Source organism: Myodes glareolus, chromosome 14 (assembly GCF_982192425.1).
Source record: "Myodes glareolus chromosome 14, mMyoGla1.1, whole genome shotgun sequence".
Taxonomy (NCBI): Eukaryota; Metazoa; Chordata; class Mammalia; order Rodentia; family Cricetidae; genus Myodes; species Myodes glareolus.
In genome coordinates, this window is record NC_142039.1 from 77,006,013 (window position 1) to 77,031,162 (window position 25,150).

A 25,150-nucleotide genomic window follows, 5' to 3' on the forward strand; every position below is an offset into this window, starting at 1 on the left:
AGGCCATTTAGCCCCCATTCACACTTGTTATTTAGAATCACAGTAGAAAAACAACCACTTACCTTCTGATGCACAAAATTAGAATTGATACATTTAATATATTTTAAAATGAGGCAGTAAGAGTTGCAGTTTTGCATAAGAATTGCTCTTTTCTGAAGCAAGGACTGTGTCCCTGAGTAGCTTAGAGGTCCGTAATGGAGCTTCTTTCCTGTCAGTCAGGATGAGCCTTTCTTCTCCCCTGAGCGTCTGCCACCCTGGGGATTGCTAGGTAAGGTGGCCAACTTGCAGGATCTACAGGGACATTTGGGGTCTTACTTGGAATTTCATCTAACCTTTTTTTTTTCTTTGCCAGGGAACTGGAAGTTATGGAGACATTGCTTGTGAGAGCAGGTGCTTCTTATTTGGTAAGCCAGCCATTTGGGATGCCGAATGAGTAGAGGAGACAGGAAGCCTCGGCCAAGATTCAGCAAAGCCACCAACTACTTACTGCACCATGGACACAAAGCTGGACCCCACCCGGGATGATCTGCCTCTCATGGCCAATACCAGCCACATGCTTGTGAAGCACTATGTCCTGGATTTGGATGTGGATTTTGAAAATCGAGTCATTGAGGGCACCATAGTTCTTTTCTTTGGAGATGGAAACAGACTTAAGATACAGGCAGCTTCCTCCCAGGAAACCATCCAGATGGAATCAGAGAAGGACTGTACTTTTAGGACAACCGAACCCTGCCATATGCCCAAAATGGATGCAAGTACCTTCTCCCCTCGGATGGGGTATAACGAATGTGCAGTCTGTAGTAAAGGTGATCAAGATGCCTTTGATAATGATGGTAACCATGACAACCGGGAATGTGATTCTGAAATCTCTAGCTCAAAGTACTGCTGTGACACAGGGAATCACGGGACAGAGGATTTCTTGCTAGTGTTGGACTGCTGTGATCTATCTGTGCTGAAGGTAGAGGAGGTGGATGTGGCTGCTGTGCCAGGCCTTGAGAGATTCACAAAGGCTCCCAAGCTCACAGCTACTCCTGAGAAGCTCAGGCGTGAGATTATCCGTGACCTGGTGGCTCTGCCTGCAAATGCTTGGAGGGTGCAGTTCGACTGCTACGCTCGCTGCAGCCAGGCTCCTGGCTGTGGGGAGCTCTTCTTTGACACTGACAGTTGGAGCTTACGGATCAGGAGGACGGGGGCTCAGACAGCCACTGACTTTCCTCATGCCATCAGGATATGGTATAAAACTAAACCCGAGGGGCAGTCAGTGACTTGGACCTCAGACCAGGATGACAGGTAGGTCATCCAGTGCTTCTCTGCCCCCAATCTCTTGCACTTCAGGGAGGCACTCTAAGAAGAGACTGGATCTGTGGGGGGTACTACTGCTTGTTCTATAGCTTTGCCCAGACAGACTCAGCGCCAGGCAGCAGGTAAATCCTGCAGTATGCTGGACTGTTGTCAATGCCACTTCCTGTAAATTAGGATAGGGAGATCCCTTGATTCAGTTCCAACATTTCTGAGGTAGGAGCTTGAAATGTTAGCTTGCTGCTGAAGTGCTGAGCCTGGCTGTTGGTTGGGATCACTGGTGGTGACTTCTAAGGCTGCCTTTGGAGTGGTGCATCTCTGAGCAAGTACTTTCTCAAAATATCCCGAGATCTACTGCTCTGAGACTGGATGGGTATGAAGCTAGGCCAGCCATGCTGTGGCTTTCGCTGGGCTTGGCCGGTTGTCACTGCTGGTGAACCACCAGTGTGCTAGAGAGTTGCTTCTGAGGATTAAAGTGGTCAGACCTGTTGAACTGCAAACTGATTTCTTGGGGTGTGGCTCTTGGTTTCTGGGAGTAAAAGATACCGGATTCTTTGAGTCAGGGAAGTCAAAGAATCCCCTCGGCCTTGTCTTACTGACTTTTTAGAATCTGAGAATTTCTAAATCAAACTTCGTTGATTGTGCAGGTCAGCCTGATGAATCACTGAAGAGGTGGATAGGGTTCACTCATCTGTTAGCTGCTGTTGAGAGGATTCTCTCAGAACATTGGCCCCTTTGGTGAAAGTGGTAGTCTCTGGCAATTGCTTGCATCTCTTCCTCACCCTCCTCCGCAAACCCTTTAAGATTTGCTCTGAAAGTGCCACTCTGACTTGCACTCTAATTGGCCTGTCCATTGCTCACAATCCTCCTCTTGCTCTGGTTTCCAGGCAGCTCAGAGGGAGTTTACTTTCCGCCTTCTGTCTCTGAGAGTTTGAGGAAGGCTTTGGGAAGAATTGCAGGGTTGGCATAGAGTTCCATGAATACAAAAGCATAGCGATTATTTGTCGTGTACCTTACTGGGCTTTCGGTGGAGACTGTGAAGGAGCAAGTGTTCTTATTGTGGCTTCCAAGTTTTTGAAATTACTAAAGATTTTCACCAAGGTTAACCATATAATACTATTAAATATTTAAGTAGGGATTGGTAGTTTTTATACTCCCAGATACTTCACTTTTGAATTAAAATAGTGGGAAAGAAGAAACCACTGACAGTTGGAAGTATGTTAATGACCTCAAACATGACCTTCTATCCTAAATACTAACTATTAAGACAGACTTGAGTCCATTATGTGTAGAAGTCTTGGTTACCCTGGAGGAAGGTCGACACAGAATTTGGCGTGACTCAGTAAGACACACAGTTGTGATGGAAGCCCTTACACCATGTTTTAGTCTGCTTGATTTGTGGAGTCATAAAGAGGATACAGGGTTGATTTTAGAAGGAAATCCCAGAAAGCTGCTCTTTCCCTCACTTTCCTTTTAGGGGTGAAACTTTATGAGACTTTGATTAGAGTCAAGATGCCCTTCCATGGATAGCCACAAATCTCATGAAACTCTTCCATGTACCTAAGATGCTAAGTGTGGTAGCTTCATGTCTGCAGTCCCAGAGGCACGCAAGGGTGAAGACAGGAGGGTTATAAAAGTTTAAGGTTAGACTGGGCCACAAAATACGACCCTGATTCAAATCAAGTATATAAGCAAGCCTAAATGCATCAGGTGACTAAGAACTTTCTGTTGGCTGAGATTCTAGGTTAGGGACAAAATGTATTTCCTCAGTGATGTGGGCTTTGATATGATGGGGTGAGCAAGAGCATTCCACAGTAGTATAAGTAGGTTTGGCATCCATATTGATGAAAATTCTGTCCTAATCATGTCAGAGTACTCATCCTCTTGTTTACCACAGACTGCCAGGCCAGCATGGGATGCATTTTATTATCCTTCACAGACAGGGCTGGGTACAGCGTCAGACATTTCTGGAGAGGCCCTGCCCAGGTTCTGTCAGCGGCTAGTGTAAAGTCGCTTTACACTGTAAAGTCTAGAGCTGCAGTCACTTTGGTTGATGATAAGTAAATAAAGTCATAACCATTTTGGAGGGCACACCATCCCAAGATGGAAAGTGAAATGTAACAATACGTGAAGCTACCTCCCTAAGAGAATGTGGAAAAGGTGTCACGTGGCCTAACTTTGCTTTTGTTTTCCTTTGTACGCATGTATGCATTTGTGCTGTGCCTGTATGTTCACATATGTGTACATGCATGTGGAAGCCAGCAGCAGGCATCATGTGCGGTCTTTCCCAATCACTCTCTGCTTTATGTATTGAAACAGAATATCTTCCTTCAAGTTGGAGCTCACTTATTCAACTAGTCTAAACATGCTTGCCCTGGGAATCTCCTGGTCTGAATCTATGTGGGCTATCGGGAGCCAAACTCAGTTCCTCACCCTTGGGCAGCAGATGCTTTATCTGCTGAGCCATTTCCCTAACTCCTGTTTTTGCCTTTTCTTTTGCAGTATTAGGACTCGAATCCAGAACCTGAGTATGCTCTGATATTTATATTATATAGTGAGATCTTGTCTCCAGAAAAATGTACTGGCTCACATATGTGATCTTGTGATTGCTTCTAAAGAGCCTAAGGAAAGATTATGAGTTGGAGACCAGCTTCAACTACATAGCAAAACAGCAACAACAAAAGTATTTCTAGTAGAAAAAGAATATTCAGGGAAATCTACTGTGGGATAATGCTCTTATACCCTGTAAAGATTTGTCATTTGTTTTGGTTTAATAAAATACTGATTGGCCAGTAGCCGGGGTGACCAGACTAGGAAAATTTGGAAAGAGGAAAGGCTCAGTCTGCAGTCATCACCCAGACACAGAGGAAGCAAGATGTGACTGCCTCACTGATAAAAGTGAGGCACCAAGCCACGTGGCTAGCACAGACAAGAATTACGGGTTAGTTCAAGTTGTAAGAGCTAGTTAATAATGATGCTGAACTAATAGGACTAGCAGTTTATAATTAATATAAACCTCTATATGATTCTTTTGGACTGAATGGCTGCGGGACTGGGTGGGACAGAAACCTCTGTCTACAGAAATCTAAATGAAGCCTGCCACTTATGCTCACTAAGTATGACAGACACATCAGGTGAGTGTGCAAGGGAGAGGAGGTGTGGGGCACATGAGAGTGTCTTATCCCTAAACTGTTCTAAAATTAAGTCAATTTAAAACATAGCTGCAAACTTGAAAAGAGGTCACCTTCCCTCAGTCCTGAAGCCCCCTCTTGTAAGATTGTCCTTCTACTTTTACTAAGTGACTTTGTTTTTTGAAGGGAAATTAAAAATTGCCTGTGAAAGAGAGAAGAATTTTTCTTTTTGGAGATTGTCACTAACTTGCCCACTATTATTCTAGTTCTAAACGAAGTTTGCTGAAAGTAGAAGGCCCAGTTGTCTGTTTTAGCCACTTGGGGTTGTGCTAGTTCTTGAACCTAAATGTCCTTTCTTGCCCAAGTCCTAGGGTACTGAATGGCAGGTGACATTCCAGAGTGACAGCTAGTATGAATCCTTACATAGCAATCGATGGCACACACATCTTAGACTAATTTTCACTTTATATGTTGTGTGTGACTTTCAAAATAACTTGATGAGAGTAAGGATGGACCAAAATCTGTGTGCAGGTGGCTGGTGTGGGAGTCCTTCTGTAGATGTGTTAATTTATTGGTTAATGAATAAAGCTGCTTTGGTCCACAGCAGGGCAGACTAGAGCTAGGTGGAAATTCCAAGCAGATAGAGGAGGAAAGAAGGCAAAATCAGGGAGATTTTGTGTAGTCACTGAAGGAGACAGACACCACTGGAACATTTCTGGTAAACCACGAGCCTTGTAAAATACAAAATACCAGGAAGGGTTAATTTAAGATGTAGGAACTAGCTAGGAATACGCTAGAGTCATTGGCCTAGGAGTATTGCAATTAATACAGTTTCTGTGTGTTTATTTTGGGTCTGGGTATCTAGAAAATGGACAAGCAGTCTCTGCCCACAGGGGCTATCAAAGCTGGAGAGAAATGGGGACTTAACTGTTTTTATCCTAGGTCCTCAGGATACCTAAGAAACTGTAAAGTGGAAATCTATTGTAAGAGCCTGTGCTTTCTTCTTGTCCCTTGCATTTCTTGAAGTTTTTCCATTCCACTAAATAAAATGTCGTTTAAAACTCAGGCAACCCCAGAGAACCACAGCAGAACACTGGGCTGAGCTCCCAAAGTCCAGTTGAAAGGAGGGAAGAGAGAGAATACACGCAAAGAGGTCAAGACCATGATGGGTTCACCCACTGAAACAGCTGACCTGAACTAATGGGAGCTCACCAGCTCCAGCCTGACAGGGAAGGAACCAGCACAAGCCAAACTAGTCCCTCTGAATGTGGGTGACAGCTGCATGGCTGGGGCAGACTGTGGGGCCACTGGCAGTGAGACCAGGATTTATCCTTATTGCTTGTTCTAGCTTTTTGGAACCCATTCTCTCTGGAGGAATACTTTGTTCACCCTAGATAGAGTGGGGAGGGCCTTGGTGCTGCCTCAAAGCAATGTGCTAGACTTTGTTGATTCCCCATGGGAAACCTTACCCTCTCTGAGGAGTGGATGGAGGGCGGTGTGATGGGGGAGTGGGGGGAGAAGGTAGAGGGAGCAGGAGGAAGGGAGGGAGTGGGAAATGGATTTGGCATGTAAAATGAGAAAAGATAGGGTTTTTAATAAATTTTAAAAAATGATTATTAAAAAACAAGAAATAAACTAATCTAACAAAAAAGAAAAAAAAAACCTCAGGCATCCCCTCTGGTAAGCCCCCTTTCCTGTAATGACCATGATGTTAGTTGGAAAGCAGCCATTTTCCTGGAAGTCTGGCTTTATTAGCTGATGATGTCACTGGATGAGAGTTGAGTGGAGGAGATACTGAGTTCAACATAGAAAATATATTTCAAAACTGTGATTTGGGGAAATAAATAATTTTGGAGAATAAATATTCAACTTCAAACTTTCCTACAGCATCTATAGTATTTCTCTGCTCTGGAAAAGGCCAGGCAAAGCTGGTAAGCACTAACGTTTCTGGCATATTCATTCAGCTGTTGAGCCGAGGATAATGCATGCCACTCGTATTTTTAGATTAACATCAATGCCATATATACTGCTTCCCCCACTGCGTTAACTTTATTACTTTATAGTTCCCCACAAAAGAAATCTTTAAATAGATTGAGAAGAGCTCAGATTTCTGTTTATTTAAATGTTTTTATTAATATTCATTGATGCATATAAAGAGTTTGAATCAAAATCTAACTACCATTCCCCACCCCAGTTCCTCCCTTATTCCCCTCCACCACCTTCTGTAACATGACGGGGCCGGCTTGTTGGGGTATCTGTTCCCGCCCGGTACCCCACAACCGACAAGTCCCAGAGAAAATCAACCACACAGAGATCTCTATAAGTTATAAAGCTGATTGGCCCATTAGGTCAGGTTTCTTATTAGTCCTTGTAACTTACATTAATCCATTATCATTATCTATGTTAGCCACACGACTGACTCAGTACCTTTCTCAGTGTGACAGCTCACATGTCGCCTCTTCGGTGGACTGGGCAGGAATGGCGGAGGGAGCTTCCTCCTCTCTAGCCTTCTCCTATTCTCATTGCCCTGCCTCTACTTCCTGTCTGGTTGACCCGCCTATACTTCCTGCCTGGCCAATCAGCGTTTTATTAAAATACATGATTGACAGAATACAGACAATTCTCCCACACCAACCTTCCCTCTAGTGTCCTATGTTCTCACTCCCACTTCCTCTTCTTTCTCTCACCTTCCCTCTCTCCTTCTCCCTCTCCCCCCTCCTTCCTCTCTCCCCCCTCCTTCCTCTCTCCCCCTCCTTCTTTCTCTCCCCCTCCTTCTTTCTCTCCCCCTCCTTTTCCTTCTCCCCCTCTTCCTCCCTCTCTTCCCCTCCTCCTCCCTCTCTCCCCCTCCTCCTCCCTCTTTTCCCCTCCTCCTCCCTCTCTCCCCCTCCTCCTCCCTCTCTCCCTTTCTGTCTTCTCCCCCTCTTTCCCTCTGCCTGTGCATGTACGAGTGCGGTTGTATGGGTATGGGGGCATCCACTAGAGCATGGGTAACTTCTTAGGAGCCTCATCCTTGAAAATCTATGCTTCCTCCTCCCGCAGCCACCTGGTGCCAACAGCTGCTCAGTTAGAGGTGAGACTTCACAAGCCCCTCCCCCATTGGTGGGAGTTTTGTTGGCTTGATTTTATACAGATCTTGTATAACTAAAACTTCCCTACAGTATATACTGACATTTTCTCCCCTTCTCAACTCATCCCTATCTTCCCTATGGTCCAGCCTGCTAGTTCCCAAATAATAACACAGAGACTTCATATTATTTATGAAAGCTTGGCTAATAGCATAGGCTTCTTTCTAACTAGCTCTTATAACTTACATTAGCTTGTATCTTTTAATTTATATTCTTTTATATGGTTTGGGTTACCTTTATTTTGTAATGTCCATGCTGCTGCCTCTCCCTGCATCTCTGCCTTTGTTCTTCACAGGGTCTTTTTTTACCCCCAAAGTCCTACCTAGCTGTTGGCCATTCAGCTTTTTATTAAACCAATCTGAGTGACAAATCTTCACAGTGTACAAAAATGTTATTCATAACACTTCCCTACCTCCCTACCCACCCAACTTTAACTTTGTTCCTTCTCTCTTTCAAAAAAAAAGCACACAAAAACATATATCAAAACAAACAGGCAAAAGATCAATAAGACAAAAATACCAAAACAAAGAAAAATGAAACAAAAAGTCCTCAGAAAAGTCCCTGAGTTCATTTTGTATTGGCCAACTACTCCTGGGCTGAGACCTGTCCTGGAGTGTGGTTGATATGCACTCCATTGGCAAGGCTGATTTTCCCTTTGCCAGTGGGTATGAGTTGTATATACTGTCTTGGTTAGGGGTAGGATCCTGTGTCCACCTCCCTCACTCCCCCCACCCCCGCCTCAGTGCTTTGAGCTGTCTGTCTTGAGCCTGTGCAGGTCTTACGCATGCTATCAGTCTCTGTGAGTTTATATATGCATCTGTTGTATCTGGAAGACACTGTTTCCTGGGAGTCATCTGCCATGTCACCTCTGACTCTTACAGTTTTTCTTCTCTTCTGCATAAGTTCCCTGAGCCCTGAGGGATCTTGTACAGATCTTGTATATACAGACACAGCCACTGTGAGTTGGTGTGTGAAGCAGCCCTGTTTCACCATGGATGTCCACTGTCTCTTGACTTTTTCTGCCATGACCCGTGAGCTCAGGGAATGTGACATAGGTGTCTTGTTTAGATCTGAGCACCCCAAGGCCTCTAAGTCTCTAAGTTAGATACCACCTCCTTTGAAAAGAAACTGCTCCCTTGAAGGTTGAGAGGTGCACTGTGGATATAATAAGGATAAGCGCTTGGGTGCAGTTTATCACTATGTTAATTTAGCAGGATTACAGTACTAGGTTCTCCTCTAATGCCTATGACAACCAGCAGTGAACTTCTGGCCCTGCTCGGTACCTGGAATGGATTCCACTTTGTGGAGCAGCCTTAAGCCCAGTCAGAAAGTGGTTGGTTTCTCCCATGTTGTTCCAGCCTAGCCGCCGTAGCTCACAGACTTTGTTGCTTTGTTGATTCTTTTTCTTCCACACTACTGTACACAGAACCTCCTAGCACTGAGAAAGCTAGCCAGGACGAATGAAGCTTCCAGGTGATTCTAACTTGTTTTCTCTTGTCCTGTGACTCAAGTATATGGTATCTTCAGCAGTGGGACTTACTATCAAGTTCTAGAGGGTAGACAAGACAACAACAATAGCCTTACTATTTTGGAAGGGGATCTATGGAATCCCACCGACCAGCAGCTCAACAAGAGGTAACCTGTACTGGAAGTAGACTTTTAATGATAATTATGATGTCTTGAGGGGAAGCATTGTTCCCCTGTTTTAGAATAACTCTGTTTAAACTTTCTTGTATGTGTGTGTCTGTATGTCAGGAAACTTCTACAGTAGTAGTCTTCCATATAAACCTTTCACAGGCCTTTAGTATGTTATCCGACCCCATACCCCCTTCCCACCATCCCCATGCCATTCAATGCTTCCTGTTTCTTTCCTCTTTCCTCCTTCATGCCATCTGCATTCTGTCTTCTTTTCCTCCCATGGACTCTTATTTGCTCCCTGACCTCTATGAGTATTTCTGTTTAAATCCACATAAGATTCAAGTCTACATATAAGATAACATGTAGATATTGTCTTTTTGGGTCTGGGTTACTTATTAAAAATTATTGCCAGCACCATCCATTTACCTGCAAATCCCATCTTGAGTTTTTGTTGTTGTGCTGTTTTGGTTTTTTGTTTTGGTTTTTGGTTTTTCAAGACAGGATTTCTCTGTGTAACTTTGAAGCCTGTCCTGGAACTCGCTCTGTAGACCGGGCTGGTCTCAAACTCAACATAAATCAGCCTGCCTGTCTCTGCCTCTGCCTCCCAAGTGCTATGGATTTCTGCATCTGCTTCTATAGTTACTAGATGAAGATTCTATGATGGCATTTAAGATAGTCATCAATCTGACTACAGGGCAAGGTCAGTTCAGGCACCCACTCCACAGTTGCTTAGGATCTTAGCTGGGGTCATCCTTGGTGGATTCCTGGGAATTTCTCTAGTGACAGGTTTCTTGCTAGTCCCATAATGGCTCACTTAATCAAGATATCTCTTTCCTTGCTCTTTGTCTCTGTCCTTCCCCCCATCTTGACCATCCCATTCCCTCAAGGTCTCCTCCCCCTCCCCTCTTCCCTTCCTCTTCCCCTTCTGCCTCCCTTTACCCCCACCCCCACACTCTCAATTTTCTCAGGATACCTTGTTTATTTCCCCTTCCCAGGGGGATCTATGAATGTTTCTGTTAGGGTTCTCCTTAACTATCTTCTCTGGGGTCGTGGGCTATAGGCTCATTTTCCTCTGCTTTACATCTAATATCCACTTATGAGTGAGTTTATACCATGTTTGTCTTTCTGGGTTACCTCACTCAGGATAGACTTTTCTAGTTCCATCCATCCATTTGCATGCAAATTTCAAGATGTCATTGTTTTTATTGCTGAGTAGTAATCCACTGTGTAAATGTATCACATTTTCTTTATCCATTCTTCAGTTGAGGAGCATTTAGGTTGTTTCCAGGTTCTGGCTATTATGAATAATACTGCTATAAACATAGTTGAGCAAATGTCCTTATAGTATGATTGAGAATCCTTTGGGTATATGCCCAAGAGTGGCATATTGCTGAGTCTTGAGGTAGGTTGATTTCCAATTTTCTGAGAAATCGCCATATTGATTTCCAAAGTGGCTGTACAAGTTTGCACTCCCACCAGCAATGGATAAGTGTCCCCCTTACTCTGCATCCTCTCCAGCATAGGCTATCATTGGTGGTTTTGATCTTAGCCATTCAGACTGATGTAAGATGGTATCTCAGAGTCATTTCCATTTGCATTTCTCTGATGGCTAAGGACGCTAACTATTTCCTCAAGTGTCTTTTGGCCATTTGAGATTCTTCTGTTGAGAATTCTCTATTTAGCTCTGTACCTCATTCAACTGTGTTGAATAGATGTGGAGAGAGTGGACAACCTGTCTTGTTCCTGATTTTAGTGAAATTGCTTTGAGTTTCTTTCCATTTAATTTGACGTTGGCTGTCAGCTTGCTGTATATTGCTTTTATTATGTTTAGACACATTCCTTGTATCCCTGATCTCTCCAGGACTCTTATCATGAAGGGATGCTTTTTCATGTATCTAGTGAGAGGATCATGTGTTTTTTTTTTTCTTTCAGTTTGTTTATATGGTAGATTACATTGATAGATTTTCATATGTTGAACATCCCTGCATTTCAGGGATGAAGCCTACCTACTTGATCATGATGGATGATTTTTTTATGTGTTCTTGGATTCAGTTTGCCAATATTTTATTGAGTATTTTTGCATCAATGTTAATGAGGAGATTGGTTTGTAATTCTCTTTCTTAGTCGAGTATTTGTGTGGTTTCGGTATAAGGGTAACTGTAGCATCATAAAGAGTTTGGCAATGTTCCTTCTGTTTCTGTTGTGTGGAAGAATTTGAAAAGTACAGGTATTAGTTCTTCTTTGAACTTCTGGTAGAATTCTGTGCTGAAACTATTGGGCCCTGGGCTTTTTATGCTTGGGAGGCTTTTGATGACTGCTTCTATTTCGTTGCAGGTTATAGGTCTATTTAAAGTGTTTATTTGATCTTGATTCAATTTTGGTATGTGGTACCTATCCAGAAAATTGTCCATTTCTTTTACATTTCCCAATTTTGTGGAGTACAGGTTTTTAAAGTATGATATAATGATTTTCTGGACTTCCTCTGTGTCTGTTGTAACGTCCCCCTTTTCGTTTCTGATTTTGTCAGTTTGGATGTTCTCACTCTGACTTTTGATTAATTTGGATAAGGGTTTGTCTATCTTGTTTTTTTTCTCAAAGAATCAGCTCTTTGTTTCATTGATTCTTTCTATTATTTTCTTTGTTTCTTTTTTATTGATTTTTCAGCCCTCAATTTGATTATTTCCTTTCATCTACTCCTCCTGGGTGAGTCTGCTTCTTTTTGTTCTAGAGCTTTCAGGTACATTGTTAAGTCATTAGTGTGAGATTTCTCCACTTTCTTTATGTAGGCACTCAATGCTATGAACTTTTCCTCTTAGCACTGCTTTCATAGTGTCCCATAGTTTGGGGTAGTTGTTTCTTCATTTTTGCTGAATTCTAGGAAGTCTTTAATTTCTTTCTTTATTTCCTCCTTGGCCCAGGGGTTATTCAATTGAGCACTGCTCAATTTCCATGAGAATGTAGACTTTCTGCAACAAGTGTTGTTGAATTCTAACCATGGTGATCCGATAAAGATACTGGGGGTTATTCCATTTTTTTTTTTTATTTTTTGTATCTGTGGAGGTTTGCTTTGTTACCAAGTATGTGGCCACTTTTAGAAAAGTTTCCATGAAATGCTGAGAAGAAGGTATATTCTTTTGTGTTTGGGTGAAATGTTCTATAGATGTCTGTTAAGTCCATTTGAGTCCTTACATCTGTTAGTTTTCTTATTTCTCTGTTCAGTTTCTGTCTGGTTGACCTGTCCATTGGGGAGAGGCAGATGTTCGGGTATCCTCCTATCGGGGTGTGGGGTTTGATGTGTGATTTAAGCTTTAGTAATATTTCTTTTACATATGTGGGTGCTCTTGTATTTGGGGCATAGATGTTCAGGATTGAGACTTCATCTGGATGGATTTTTCCTGTGATGAGTATGAAGTGTCCTTCTCTTTCTCCTGATTGATTTTAGTTTGAATTCTATTTTGTTAGCTATTAGAATATCTATATCTGCTTGTTTTTTAGGTCCATTTTGTTGGGAAATCTTTTCCCAACCCTTTACTCTGAGGTGTTGTCTGTCTTTGAGGTTGAGGTGTATTTCTTGTATGAAGCAGGATGGATAGTTTTCGTATCCATTATCTTAGATGGTGTCATTTTATAAGTGAATTGAGTCCATTGATATTAAGAGATATTAATGACTAGTGATTGTTAATTCCTGTTAATTTTTGATGGTAGTATTTGTGTGTTTACCTTCTTTGGCATTTGCTGGTGTGAGGTTATCTGTGGCCTGTGTTTTTGTGGGTGCAGCTAGCTTCCTTTGACTGGATTTTTCCTTCTAGTACTTTCTGTAAGACTGAGTTTGTTGATAGGTATTGTTTGAATCTGGTTTTATCATGGAACATCTTGTTTACTCCATTGAAAGCTTTGCTGAATATAGTAGTCTGGGTTTGCGTCCATGGTCACTTAGTGTCTGCAGCACATATGTCCAGGACCTTCTGGCTTTCATGGTTTCCATTGAGAAGTCAGATGTAATTCTGATAGGTTTGCCTTTATGTTACTTGGCCTTTTTCCTTTGCAGCTCTTAATATTCTTTCTTTATTCTGTATGTTTAGTGTTTTGATTATTATATGGCAATTTTTTTCCAGTCCAGTCTATTTGGTGTTCTGTAAGCTTCTTGTACCTTCATAGGCATATCCTTCTTTAGGTTTGGAAAGTTTTCTTTTATGATTTTGTTGAGTATATTTTCTTTGCCTTTGAACTGGACTCCTTCTATCCCTATTATTTTTTTCACGGTGTTCCAGTTTTCCTGGATGTTTGTGTTAAGGAGTTATTGTATTTAACATTTTCTTTGACCAATGAATCTATTTCCTTTACCATATCTTCAACTCCTGAAATTCTCTCTTTCATCTCTTGTATTCTGTTGGTGATGCTTGCATCTGTAGTTCCTGTTCATTTACCTAGATTTTCTATTTCCAGAATTCTCTCAGTTTGTGTTTTCTTATTGACTTTATTTCAATTTTCAAATCTTGAACTGTTTGAACTGTTTATTTCGCCTGTTTGATTGTCCCCCCCCCCCCCCCGTTGGTTTTCTTAGCTTTATTTAAGAGATTTATTGATTCCCAATTTTTTGACTTTTTCTCCAAAAAAAAAATTGTTTTCTCTTTAAGGGTCTCTATCATCTTCAGAAAGTTATATTTAAGGATATTTTCTTCTGCTTCTTCTGGGCTAGGATGTTCAGGTTGTCCTTTTGTAGGACCACTAGTTTCAGGTGTTGCCATTTTGCTCTTTAGGTTGTTGAATGTGTTCTTGCATTGGCATCTACCCATCTCTTCCTCCAAGGGGTGCCTTTGGCTTAGGTGGTCACTCTTCTTCCTGGTGCAGGCAGGGCTGTGCCTCTGGTAGTCATCATTGAGGCTCTGGGGGCTCCTCTCCAGGTGCATTCAGGGTCAAAGCTCCAGTAATCTTAGGTGAAGTGGGGGATGTTTGCAGGTGTGGGGAGACTGATTTAAAGTCTGTGAGGTTTGCTGGTTGGGGATGGGACATGGGGAGTTGCCTAGAGAGCAGGGCCATCCAGCTGGGAACCCAGACACTCACCTCTCCAGGGGCAGATGTGGTGGGGATGGCTGTGGGTATGGGAAGACTGCTCCCAGGTCCCTGGGGCCTACCTGGGTCGGGGTGGGGCATGGGATGTGCCTGGGGGCCAGGGGCCAGAGAGCTAGGCTCTCTAGCTGGGAACCTCTCCAGGAACAGCTAAGGCCCAGCCATTTTGTTTGACTTTAGTTTTTTTACGTTACAGACACCCTCTGTCAGATGTATAGCTGATAAATACTTTTTCCAATCTCTAGACTCCCTCTTTATGAGGCTGATAATGTCCTTTGCTTCTTAAGAGAAATTTGTGTCAGGTGTGGTGGCGCACACCTTTAATTCCAACACAGGGAAGGGAGAGGCAGGCAGGTCTCCCGCAAATCCTGAGTCACAGGGAAGTAATCCTGTCTCGAAAGACCATAAAATTAAAAAACAAACAAAAAAGCTTTGTTTTTGAGAAGGGGTCTCCCAAATGCTTGGATTGAAGCATGTACCATCACACCTGGCTAAAACTATAACCACAGTTTCCTCTCTCTCCTCTCTTCCCCTTCCCCTTTCCCCCAACCCACTCCTCTTCAGTTTCTGTTCAGAAAGAGCCAGTCCTCCCATGGATCAACAAAACATGGTATATTAAGTTGCTGTAGGACTAAACACTCTCCTTGTATTAAGACTGAGCAGGGAAACCCAGTCTGAGGAATAGGGTCCCAAAAGTCAGCCAAAACATTAGGGACAGCCTCTGTTTCCACTGTTAGGCTTTCACAAGTATACCAAGCTATGCAACTGTCACATATATGTAGATAGCCCAAGGTTGGATCATGCACTCTCTCTGGTTTTTGCTTCAAACTCTTTGAGCTCCTATTATGAACTCAGGTTAGTTGATTCTGTGGATTCTCTTGTGATGTCCTTGATTTTCTGGCTCATATATCCTCCCTCTCTTCAGAAGGACTCCCCAAGCTTGGCCTTAAAAAAAAATCGAGTATCAGTGGAAAATAACAAATAATAGTGCGCAGGATTAGTGTAGTATATTGTAAAATTGAAAGACAAGAGCCCAGGCTTCTCAGAGTCCTGGATGCAGCCATGCTGCCAACAAGTCAAGCAACTGTAGCAAAGTCATTTATAACCAGAGCCTAATTTCTTTATGTGTAACATGAGAAGATTCCATGAGAGGATCATTGCATTCCCACCTGACCCCAGGAGTGGCCTTCAAAGGCCAAAGCCTGCCTTTGCCCTTGCAGGGAGCTTACTCATTCTCCATGGAAAATACCTCTCTTGAGAAAGTCCTGTCCGTTTCAGAGCAACAGTGCCTTTAGACTTGCCATCTAGATGGCACTGATCAGTCCTGGGGTTGGTAATGTCATGAAGTCGAATTAGAGAGGAGGGGTGAGGAGGCCATCCTTGACAGAACTTCCTCTCTAAAAAATGTTGTTTTTTTTCTGCGGGACAGAAGAGAGCAGAAAGTTTGCCCATTGTAGCAGAGTCTGTATCACAGTCTTGTTGAAATACAAAGTTGTAAAAGTATTAGATACAATAATAAATCGAAATAAACTGGAAGCCTGACACTTTGTAACTGTCAGAAACTTCTAGATAGTTCCGGCTTAGCTCCTGTATCTGTGGCCTCTAGCCAGCCATTTGCCCCATTTTCGAAAGGTCCATTGAGCCACCCAACAGACCTGACCCTTTCAGGCTCCTGTCCCCCTACTTCTCCTGTAGTCAGTTTTCTGGTTGTTGGTTGCTGATCAAAGCCTCTGACAATGATTAATTTGATGGGAAGAGGCAAGCTTGGAACCTTCCAAACCAGAAATCTCTGCTCTCTCCTGAAAAGTCCTTTCTGCACAGTGGTTAGCAGAGAATGGGTGGTCTCCTGAAATTCTCCATTCTGGTGCTCTTTAAGGTGAAGAGCAAGCATGCTGGGGTTAGATAGCTCACCTTCCTTTGTCTGCTCCATGAATACAGCTCCTGGCTTGCCTTGCTCGTTCCTGTTTGGTTTCTCTACTCTACCATTTGTGTGACAGTTCTCTGTATTAAGTTATCCCTACTTACTAGAGCCTACCCTGTCTTCTCTTTATTTATTGGGCTTGGACGATAAAGGAAAACCATCATCCTGCATGGTCTTTCATATATCGTACGGACAGATTAATGTTCAGTTATAATGACGTCAATGAAAGCTGTTTCTCTACAAGAACTAGTAGCTGGTTCATTTACATTGTAATTCAAGCTGATTAAATGGCATTCGTCATAACTGCAAAACCAGAGTGTCATTGTTTTCCTCAGGTGTCTTCCAGAGAATCAGTGGTGTGCCTTCTCTGGTATAAGAATGGATTACTCTGGTTTTGCAGGTCTTTGCCATCTCTGTCAACTGTGATTTAATCATGGAAAGGAATTCTGCTTGGTTTGGGAGGGTTTTATACTTGGAGTGACCGAGTCCTAACTCTTGCTGTTGGTTTCATACCTTGCTTTGCTAATGAGCTTGTTCCTACGGTCTTCCAGGCCTGGCTGCTGTGACCTCTGCCACCCTGTTTGTGCCAAGCCCTGTTCTTGGCTTTCACACAAGGATCCCCACAAGGGCTCCATCTGAGAAGGCGGTTTCCAGGACTGGGAGGGTGGGTCTGCTTGCCAACACTGGCTTTGAGACCACCGCTTGTTTTTCCAAGATTAATAATCACAGAGATCTCCAGCCATGTTTTCTTTTCCAGAATACTTTCCAAAAAGTCAGTAAGAATGTCTCTGAAGCTTTTTTCCTTTGAAGGCAGAAATGCCTAAGGGGAGCATAAATTACAACTTGCAGAATAGTATTTAAAACCTTATCCAGATTTTTTTCTTAAAACACACACACACACCACACCACCCCCAACAAACACACATTTTCACATGTTTAATTCATTTGGGAGGAATAACCACTGAGCTATTGACATAGCTGGCCCTTGGCATGTTCCGTTGAATGTGCTTAAGAGTCAGCTCTAAAGCCTCCTGTGTTTCTTCTTGGAAAGCTCAACGTGACGCCTTCCTGCCATGGTGGTGAGATAAATGACAACTCATTTTAAAGATTCTTCCCTTCTCTGTCTTTGTCTTTCCTCTCCAGGCCATGTGTCTATACTATGGGATCTCCCATCAACAACAGGGCCCTTTTTCCATGCCAGGAACCACCGGTTGCCATGTCAACATGGCAGGCTACAGTTCGAGCAGCTGCATCTTTTGTTGTTTTAATGAGTGGGGAAAATTCTGCCAAGCCCACACCACTTCGAGAAGGTACTGTACATGTGTTCTTTCTGTTTGGGTGTGACGCACACACTGGACCCAGGGACCCATCAACTGTGCTATAGTCTCTGAGGGAGCAGCTTTCCTAGTGAGGTTGGAACAAAACCCCGTCAGATGAAGCACAGACTTGGGGCGGAGTGCCACTTGGGAGTCTGGGCATGGGGTTCCAGACTTTCTGTGCCAATGTTACCAATTCATAGTTGACTCCAGAGTAGTCACCCTTACCTGATAATTTGTGGAGCAAAGTGGGTGGTCTTGGTTGAAGACTTCATGGATCGGCAGGCAAGCCATGGAAACATTAGAGTTGAGCTGTGTGTGCTTTGGACGTGGTATCTATATGCGGTTGCCTGTTTTTCCGAGAGGCAGTACTCAGGCTAGCCAACTTGCTGGGCTTGGAAACCTGAACCCGGGGTGTGTCAGAGATGGTGGCAAGAGTCACCCCATCATCTGGGTTTCTTGCGAGGCACTTGCTTGTTCTGTCACCACTGTCCGTTTGATATCTTCAGCACACAGATGCCAGGGAAAAGTACGGTGTCCCATCCCACATACTGAACGGAGAAACTTGAAAATATACAAAAAGTCAAAAACCAACGTGAAAGAATTTGGAAGAATGACTCCTCCTACATTGATTTCCACCCCACCCCACCCCTGTCCCTAAGAGCCATGTGTGTCAGGAGGGGCTGAATTGTGACTATGCGTGCAGTGTCATCTGCTCTTCTTGTTAGCACTACACTGAGCGTATTTCAGGTCGTCATGCACTTTAGAAACTTAATTCCAAATGTCAATAGTTTTTATTGTCTGACATCAGAATCTTCCTGACTCTTGCATTGGTGGATGCTTTGATCACCAGATTGTTTTCCTGTTATCAATACGGTTGTATTAGGTTCCCAAGGAGGTGACTGGATGAATGAATGAGTGGTGGGGTATGAATTGGGACAGGTCGAGGCTGTGTCATGTGACCCACAGTATTTTCCAGGTCATGCCACCTTACCTAATGCCCTGTGGAATGGTGCCCGTTGGTAAGGCAAGGGTCCTCCTTTAGTTTGATAATCTAAACCATTACCTGTTTTCTACCCGGAGAGGCCCAGGGTTGCTGAATTTATCCGTTGCTGATTTGTGGCATCTGCTTCATTGTTGGTTAGACTTGTTGCATATGTACCAGATTCTTGAGTTTAACATTTTATTTTTAAATATAAACCTTTAGATAATATACTTACAAATGAACAAAGGACATAAAAGTCTTCACTTTTTAAAATCTTGGGTTGGGTTAACCTTTTCATTGCAGTTCACTTGAGACAGCCTTTGCCCGTGCATATACCATTTTTTAAAAATTATTGGAGAATTTCATACAGGCATATATGTGTTGGAGAATTTCATACATACATATATGTATTTTGATCAAGTTCATCCCCTCATCCCTTACATCCAGTTCCTCCCTGCCCCCCGCTTTTCCCTTCCGTTGTATCTGTTTAGAGCTACCGGTGTGTGCATGGGTGTGGGACTATCCACTGGAGCACGGACAGCCACTTGGGGGCTGCATCCTTTCCCTCTCCCAGCAGCCATCAGTTCCCAGAAGCTCCTCAGCTGGGGTGGGACTCCATTTGCTCCTCCCCAAATCTGTGCCGGGGATTTTGACTGGCTTGGTCCAGGTTTTGTCAGGTGCTATGAGTTCATGTATGCAGCACTGTGATGTTCAGCAAATACTGCTTTGATACAGACATCCATTTCCTCTGGCTCTGCAATCCATCCTTGACTTCTTCCAAGAAGAGCCCTGAGCCTTGAAAGAGGGGCTGTGCACACTGACTGGTTGGAAGTCTCTGCACTGTAAAAAAATGCTTCTCTGGGAGGGTTGGCAAATGCATTGGTCTATGAGCACAGATAGAACTGGAGCAGTGTATTACTGTTTAGCAGAATGATAGCACTAGATTCTTCCATAGGACCTATGACAGCCGTCTTGAGTTTTTAATCCCAGTTAAAGGTATTAGGCATGGGTTCCATTCTGTGGAGCAGGCTTGAAATCCAGTCAGAAAGTGGTTGGTTGCTCCTACAATATTCATGACACTCTTACAGCCATGAGCATCTTTTCGTGTCACAGCTGGATCACAGTAGCTCACAGGCTTCATACCCTCCAGCACTGTGAAAGCTAGCCAGCAGAAATGAACCTTCCAGACCAGTACCAGCTTGATTTTGCCGTGCTCTATGACTCAGGTATTATAATATCTTCAGCAACATGGCCTTTCCATAAGTTCTGGAAGGTAACCGAGATTAATGTCAATTGCCTGCTAGGTTTAGGGGAATCTGTGGGACTGCACTGACAGCTCAAAGAGAGAGAACCCATCCTAGCAGTGCACTTTTTATTTGATAGTCTATGGTGTCTCAGAGGAATAATGTTCCCTGTTTTAAGGTAACTTCCTCTAAACCTGTTGTATATTTGTAAGATACATATTTCACATACACACACATGCATACCAGCATAAGGAGATCCTGTGGTAGTAGGTCTCAGTGGCATTTTCACCGGTCTTTTCTGTCCCCCGTCCTTCTTGTCCCTTCTCTCCGCCCTTCCTCTCTCACCACATTAACCCTCTGTTCCTGCGTTCCCTCTCCTGCGTTCTGTCCTCTTTTCCTTGAGGTCCTCCCCCATGGCTGCTTACTAGCTCCCTGACTTCTATGGGTACGCCGATCTAGACACACTGTCTGAAGGTTCCCAGCTAGCATCCACACAAGAGAAAGAGCTGAACTTGCAGTGTTTGTGTTTCTAGGTCTGTTACCTCACTCAGGATGATTATTTATATACCACATTTCCATTATCTATTCCTCAGCTGACGAACGTCTGTGCTGTCTCCAGTTTTTGGCTATTATGAAAGAGCGGCAATGAACATGGACAATCAAATATTTCAGTAGTAGGATATAGAGTCCTTTGGGGCTAGTTTTGGGGGTGATTCAGCTGGATCATATGGTAGATCTATCTCTAGTTTTTGAGGAACCGGCTACACTTATTTCACAATGGCTACGACAGCTTTCTCTCTCACCTTTTCCCTCAGTATTTGTTGTCTTTTTTTTTTTAATCTTAACTATTGTAACTTGGGTAGGAGTAAATCTCAAAATAGTTTAAATTTATATTTCTCTTATGGTCAAGGATGTTTAAAATATTTCTCAGCAATTTATATTTGTTCCTTTGGAAATTCTGTTTAATTACATGTCCCAGTTGTAAGTTAGGTACAAACCTCCCATTTGGTGTTTAGCTTTTTGAAATGTTTATATATACTGGACATTAACCCTTTGTTAGGTGTATAGCTGGTAAAGGCTTGTTTCCCATTCTGTAGGCTGCCTCTTCACTGGATTGACGGTGCCCTTTGCTGTTCAGAAACCTTTTAGCTTCATGCGGTCCCATTTCTCAATTGTTGGTCCGATGCCTGTGCTACATGTTTGACACAGGGACTCGTGTCTCCTCGCCTACCCTCAGACTTGCTATGTAGTATGGTGTAGACAAAGCACTCTATGAGCTGAGCTCTGCCCCAGCCCAGTACGGGTCCCTTCTTACTGCCCTTCCCAGCTTCCTGACAACCTGCCTCCGAGGCACACAGCTACTGGCCACACTCACTCAGCTTTTCTCTTCAGTGGAGTGAACCACACATGTGTGCGCTGGTCTTCCTTTAGAGGATCAGGAAGTTTAATACAATCTGGGATTCAAATGCATTTTCTTCTATATTTTGCTTTGTGTTATATCTTAAGGAGGTACTGTTATTGTTTCATATTTCACCCAGATTCAAATCATATGTTGAATAAGTGTTTAAACTGATACTTTATTCTTAATCTTATAAGCTTAAATTGTTTTTCAGTGTTTTGAGGAAGAAATTTTAAAAGATTTTTTTTCTCCAAAAGTGGGTTTATTTTCTTTCTTCCTTTCTATCTTTTTCCTTCTTCCTTCCTTCCTTCCTTCCTTCCTTCCTTCCTTCCTTCCTTCCTTCCTTCCTTCCTTTCTTTTTGTTTGTTTTGTTCGTTTTGTTTCTTGAGTCAGGGTTTCTCTATGTAACAGCCTTAGCTGTCCTGAAACTCACTCTAGACCAGGCTGACTTCAGACTCGTAGAGATCCACCTGCCTCTGCCTTCTGAGTGCTGGGATTAAAGGTGTGCGCCACCATCGCCCAACTCTATAGTTCATTTTCTAATGTCCTCTTATATTTTGAGTGACTGTGAAATGTGTTCACTTATGAACAATTTTTGACTAGATATGAACTCTTTTCTTCAAGTAAGGACTGGGTGAGGATGCTGGCTGTCTTTGAGCATCTCTGGCCCTTCTGCCTCTGCCTCTCAGGTGCTGGCACCATTCTGTAGATTCCACACCCAGCCCTACTTCCTCTCTGGGATAACTGCTATTGCTCTCACCACTCATGTGACATTCTGAGGGTAAATCTTACATTAAGGTTTAATTTTTTAAAGATCCCACATGCTCTTTGCCTTTTGAAATTTTATGTAATTCAAACTTTAAATCTAGATGTGGTACCTTCCTTTCTAATCGGCTGAGCTGCAGTGTGAGGTACTTCCTCTGAATGTGTATTTTAAATGTGTCATTCAATGATTTGACACTGTCCCATGGTAGCACAGGCCAGTTCCATCACCCAGAGGGCTCCTGGTGTGCACTTATTCCTCCCCGTCCTTCCTTCTGTGTCCCTGACCTGATTTCTATCTCCAGAGGTTAGCTCTGCTGTGTATTCCAGGGGGCCTGCCTTCAACTCAGCATGCTGCTCCCATAAAAAACAGCCTTTAATCCATGAATAGGATTCTTCATATGAATGAGCCACGTTTATCCACTTACCTATTGTAGACAGGTTGTTTGGGCCGGTTCAGAAATTATGATGTAACATTCACATCTGTGACTTCTTTGAAGCCATGGCTTGCATTTCTCATGGGTGAATTCCTGAGACTAGAATGTTTAGATCATGTGATAAGCATCTGTTTTTGCTTCTAAACTTAAATTGAGGCTCATTGTCTGCCATGTCCTGTCTCAATTGCTCTCATGGTTTTGTATTCTTACTAGCAGCATCTGAGAACTCTGGTTGTTGTTTGCCATTGCGAGTGCTTAGCACAATCAATCTTCAGAGTTGGCTCTCGAGCCAGTGTGAAATGCTGTCTCATGGCTTCAGTCTGAAGTTGACCCTCCAGCCAGTGTGTATGTATGTTGTCTCATGGTTTGTTTGAATTCCTCTGGTAGCTCATGCTGTTGAGCACTTTTCATGCCTTGACTGCACAGTAACATAAGTTTCTATTTGTAGAGCATCTGTAGTTCGGTTTTTTTGTTTGTTTGTTTGGTTTTGGTTTTATTCTTTGGGGGACCCACCATCCAGCTCCCAAATAAATACACAGAGACTTATTCTTACTTCTGAATGCCCAGCTTTAGCTTGGCTTGTTTCTAGCTAGCTTTTCTTAAATTATCCTATCTACCATTTTCCTCTGGGCCTTTACCTTTCTCTATTCTGTATTTCTTTCTTTCCTTCTTACTCTGTGGCTAGTTGTGTGGCTGGGTGACTGCCTGCTGGTGTCCTCTCTCCTACCCTTTTTCTTGCTCTTTCCCCCTTCTTTTTCTCTTCTTCTCCTATTTATTCTCTCAGCATGCCAACCTCACCTATCCTCTCTCTCCTACATAGTTATTGGCTGTTCAGCTTTTTATTAGATCAATCATGTGTTTTAGACAGGCAAGATAATACAGGTTTATAGAGTTAAACAAATATAACATAAAAGAATACAACACAACTTTGCATCATTAAACAAATATTCCATAGCATAAACACAGGTAACACATCTTTAATATTCCACAGCACCCTCTGCACAGGTCATTCAAGGGTTCTGATTGTGTGTCTTTTGTCTGTAGAGATTATGCGAATTCTTTGTCTAATGCTCTAGAAACATAGAGTACAAGTACATGACTCCAAGTCTTTAGACTGTCCTTTTCATTTATGTGCCAAACCTTTCTTTACCGTGTGGTGGTGGGAATCCGGCCCTCTTTATGTTCTAGGAAAGCTCTCTGCAAATCTTCAACTTATACTCTCTGCACCACTGACTTTTTTATTATTTACTAATTCCATTCAAGATTGAAATGATGTGATATTTCCATATTGTGTGTAACTTTGTACGTTATTTTATTTTATTTTACTTTGGTTTTTCGAGACAGGGACAGGGTTTTACTGTAGCTTTGGGGTCTGTCCTGGAACTAGTTCTTGTAGACCAGGCTGGCCTTGAACTCACAGAGATCTGCCTGCCTCTGCTTCCTGAGTGCTAGCGGTGGTGGTGCATGGCTTTGTACATTCTTAGTACTTAAAAGTTATACCTCCTTGAGATGGCTCAGAGGTTAAGAGCACTGGCTGCTCTTCCAGAGGTCCTGAGTTCAATTCCCGGCAACCACATGGTGGCTCACAACCCTCTATGAGATCTGGTGCCCTCTTCTGGCGGGCAGGCATACAAGTAGACAGAACATTGTATACATAATAAATAAATAAATTTTAAAAAAAAAAGAAGTTATACCTCCTTGTACCATAATACCAAGGTCAGTTTCTTAGTTTGGCTTTGGTTTCTATAATAAATGGATCTCCAAGGGTTGTTCTTCCTGTTGAGTGTCTGGAGTGATGTCTTCATATGCTTTGATGCTGAAGTATATTTTCCTCAGTCTCCATGGCTCTCACCTTTGACACACACAAGCAGGCAGGAAGTCTACATGTTGAGCTCCCTTTGCGTGGTTCACCATCTACTCTACATGTGGCTGGAACACACTCTCACCTTGGCAGCTGGAAGTTAACTGACAGTCCCAGCTCTCAGGTCTTGTTGACAATTGACTTGTCAAGTCGTGCTTTATTTTTTCAGGCTCTTACTCTCCCATCTCTGTCTGGCTCCCTAACATTCATAATTGATCTCAGTACATGAAATCCTACCATCCACAGCAGACAGTGACACCTGGGCCTTTCCTAAGATGCTTGCATCTCTAACCTCCTCCTCTCACACCAGCACACTCTCTCATTCATGTGACACCATGTGCCTCGCAGTGATTCTCAAGCATGAACATTATTTTTCTTTTTCTTTAAAAGATTTCTTTTAATTTTATGTGTGTGAACATTTATCTGAATGTGTGTATGTGCATCATGTTCACACCTAGTATCTGCAGAGGTCAGAAGAGGGCGCCATATCCCCCGGAACTGGAGTAGAGTCTATTGTGATAGCCATGTGACTGCTGGGAGTCGTCGGATACTCTGCAAGAATATCCAGTGTTCTTCATGACTGTACTGTCTCTCCTGTCCTACTTCTCGTTCTTGGAGAGCAAAAACCCCTCATTCACCAGAGCTGTTAGAATGATATCTTAAAGGCTTGAAACCTAATTTAATTCTTGCACAACTGTAGAATTAAATAAAACCACAAGTTAAATACACTAGTTTATGAAATTACTAACATTCAAACCAACAACTTAAATTTGATGCTGAGATTAAGATTCACTAAAATGAAATCACCCTCAAAACAGAAGAGTGATGCTGATGGATCCAGAAAGCTATGAACAGAGTGTGCGCATCTGTCTTCTGTCTTATGCGAGCATCTATATGTCTGCATGTGATTGAATACCCATCGTGCCCTGAACTATGTGATACCCACTTCCCTACCACTCTCC

General features: G+C 42.9%; 1 protein-coding gene across 8 annotated transcripts in view; it reads left to right on the forward strand.

Annotated features, from left to right (window-relative positions):
- Aopep (aminopeptidase O (putative)) overlaps positions 1–25,150 on the forward strand; it is a 272,203-nt gene that overhangs the window by 31,862 nt on the left and 215,191 nt on the right. For all 8 annotated transcript variants that reach the window (XR_015734915.1, XR_015734916.1, XR_015005257.2 and 5 more), the window contains exons 2-3: positions 353–1,290; positions 17,328–17,494. Coding sequence is in view for 5 of the 8 variants with exons in the window: in XM_087896652.1 (XP_087752778.1) it covers positions 494–1,290; positions 17,328–17,494 (964 nt within the window). In the remaining 3 variants the exon portion in view is untranslated. The remainder of the gene's footprint in view (positions 1–352; positions 1,291–17,327; positions 17,495–25,150) is intronic.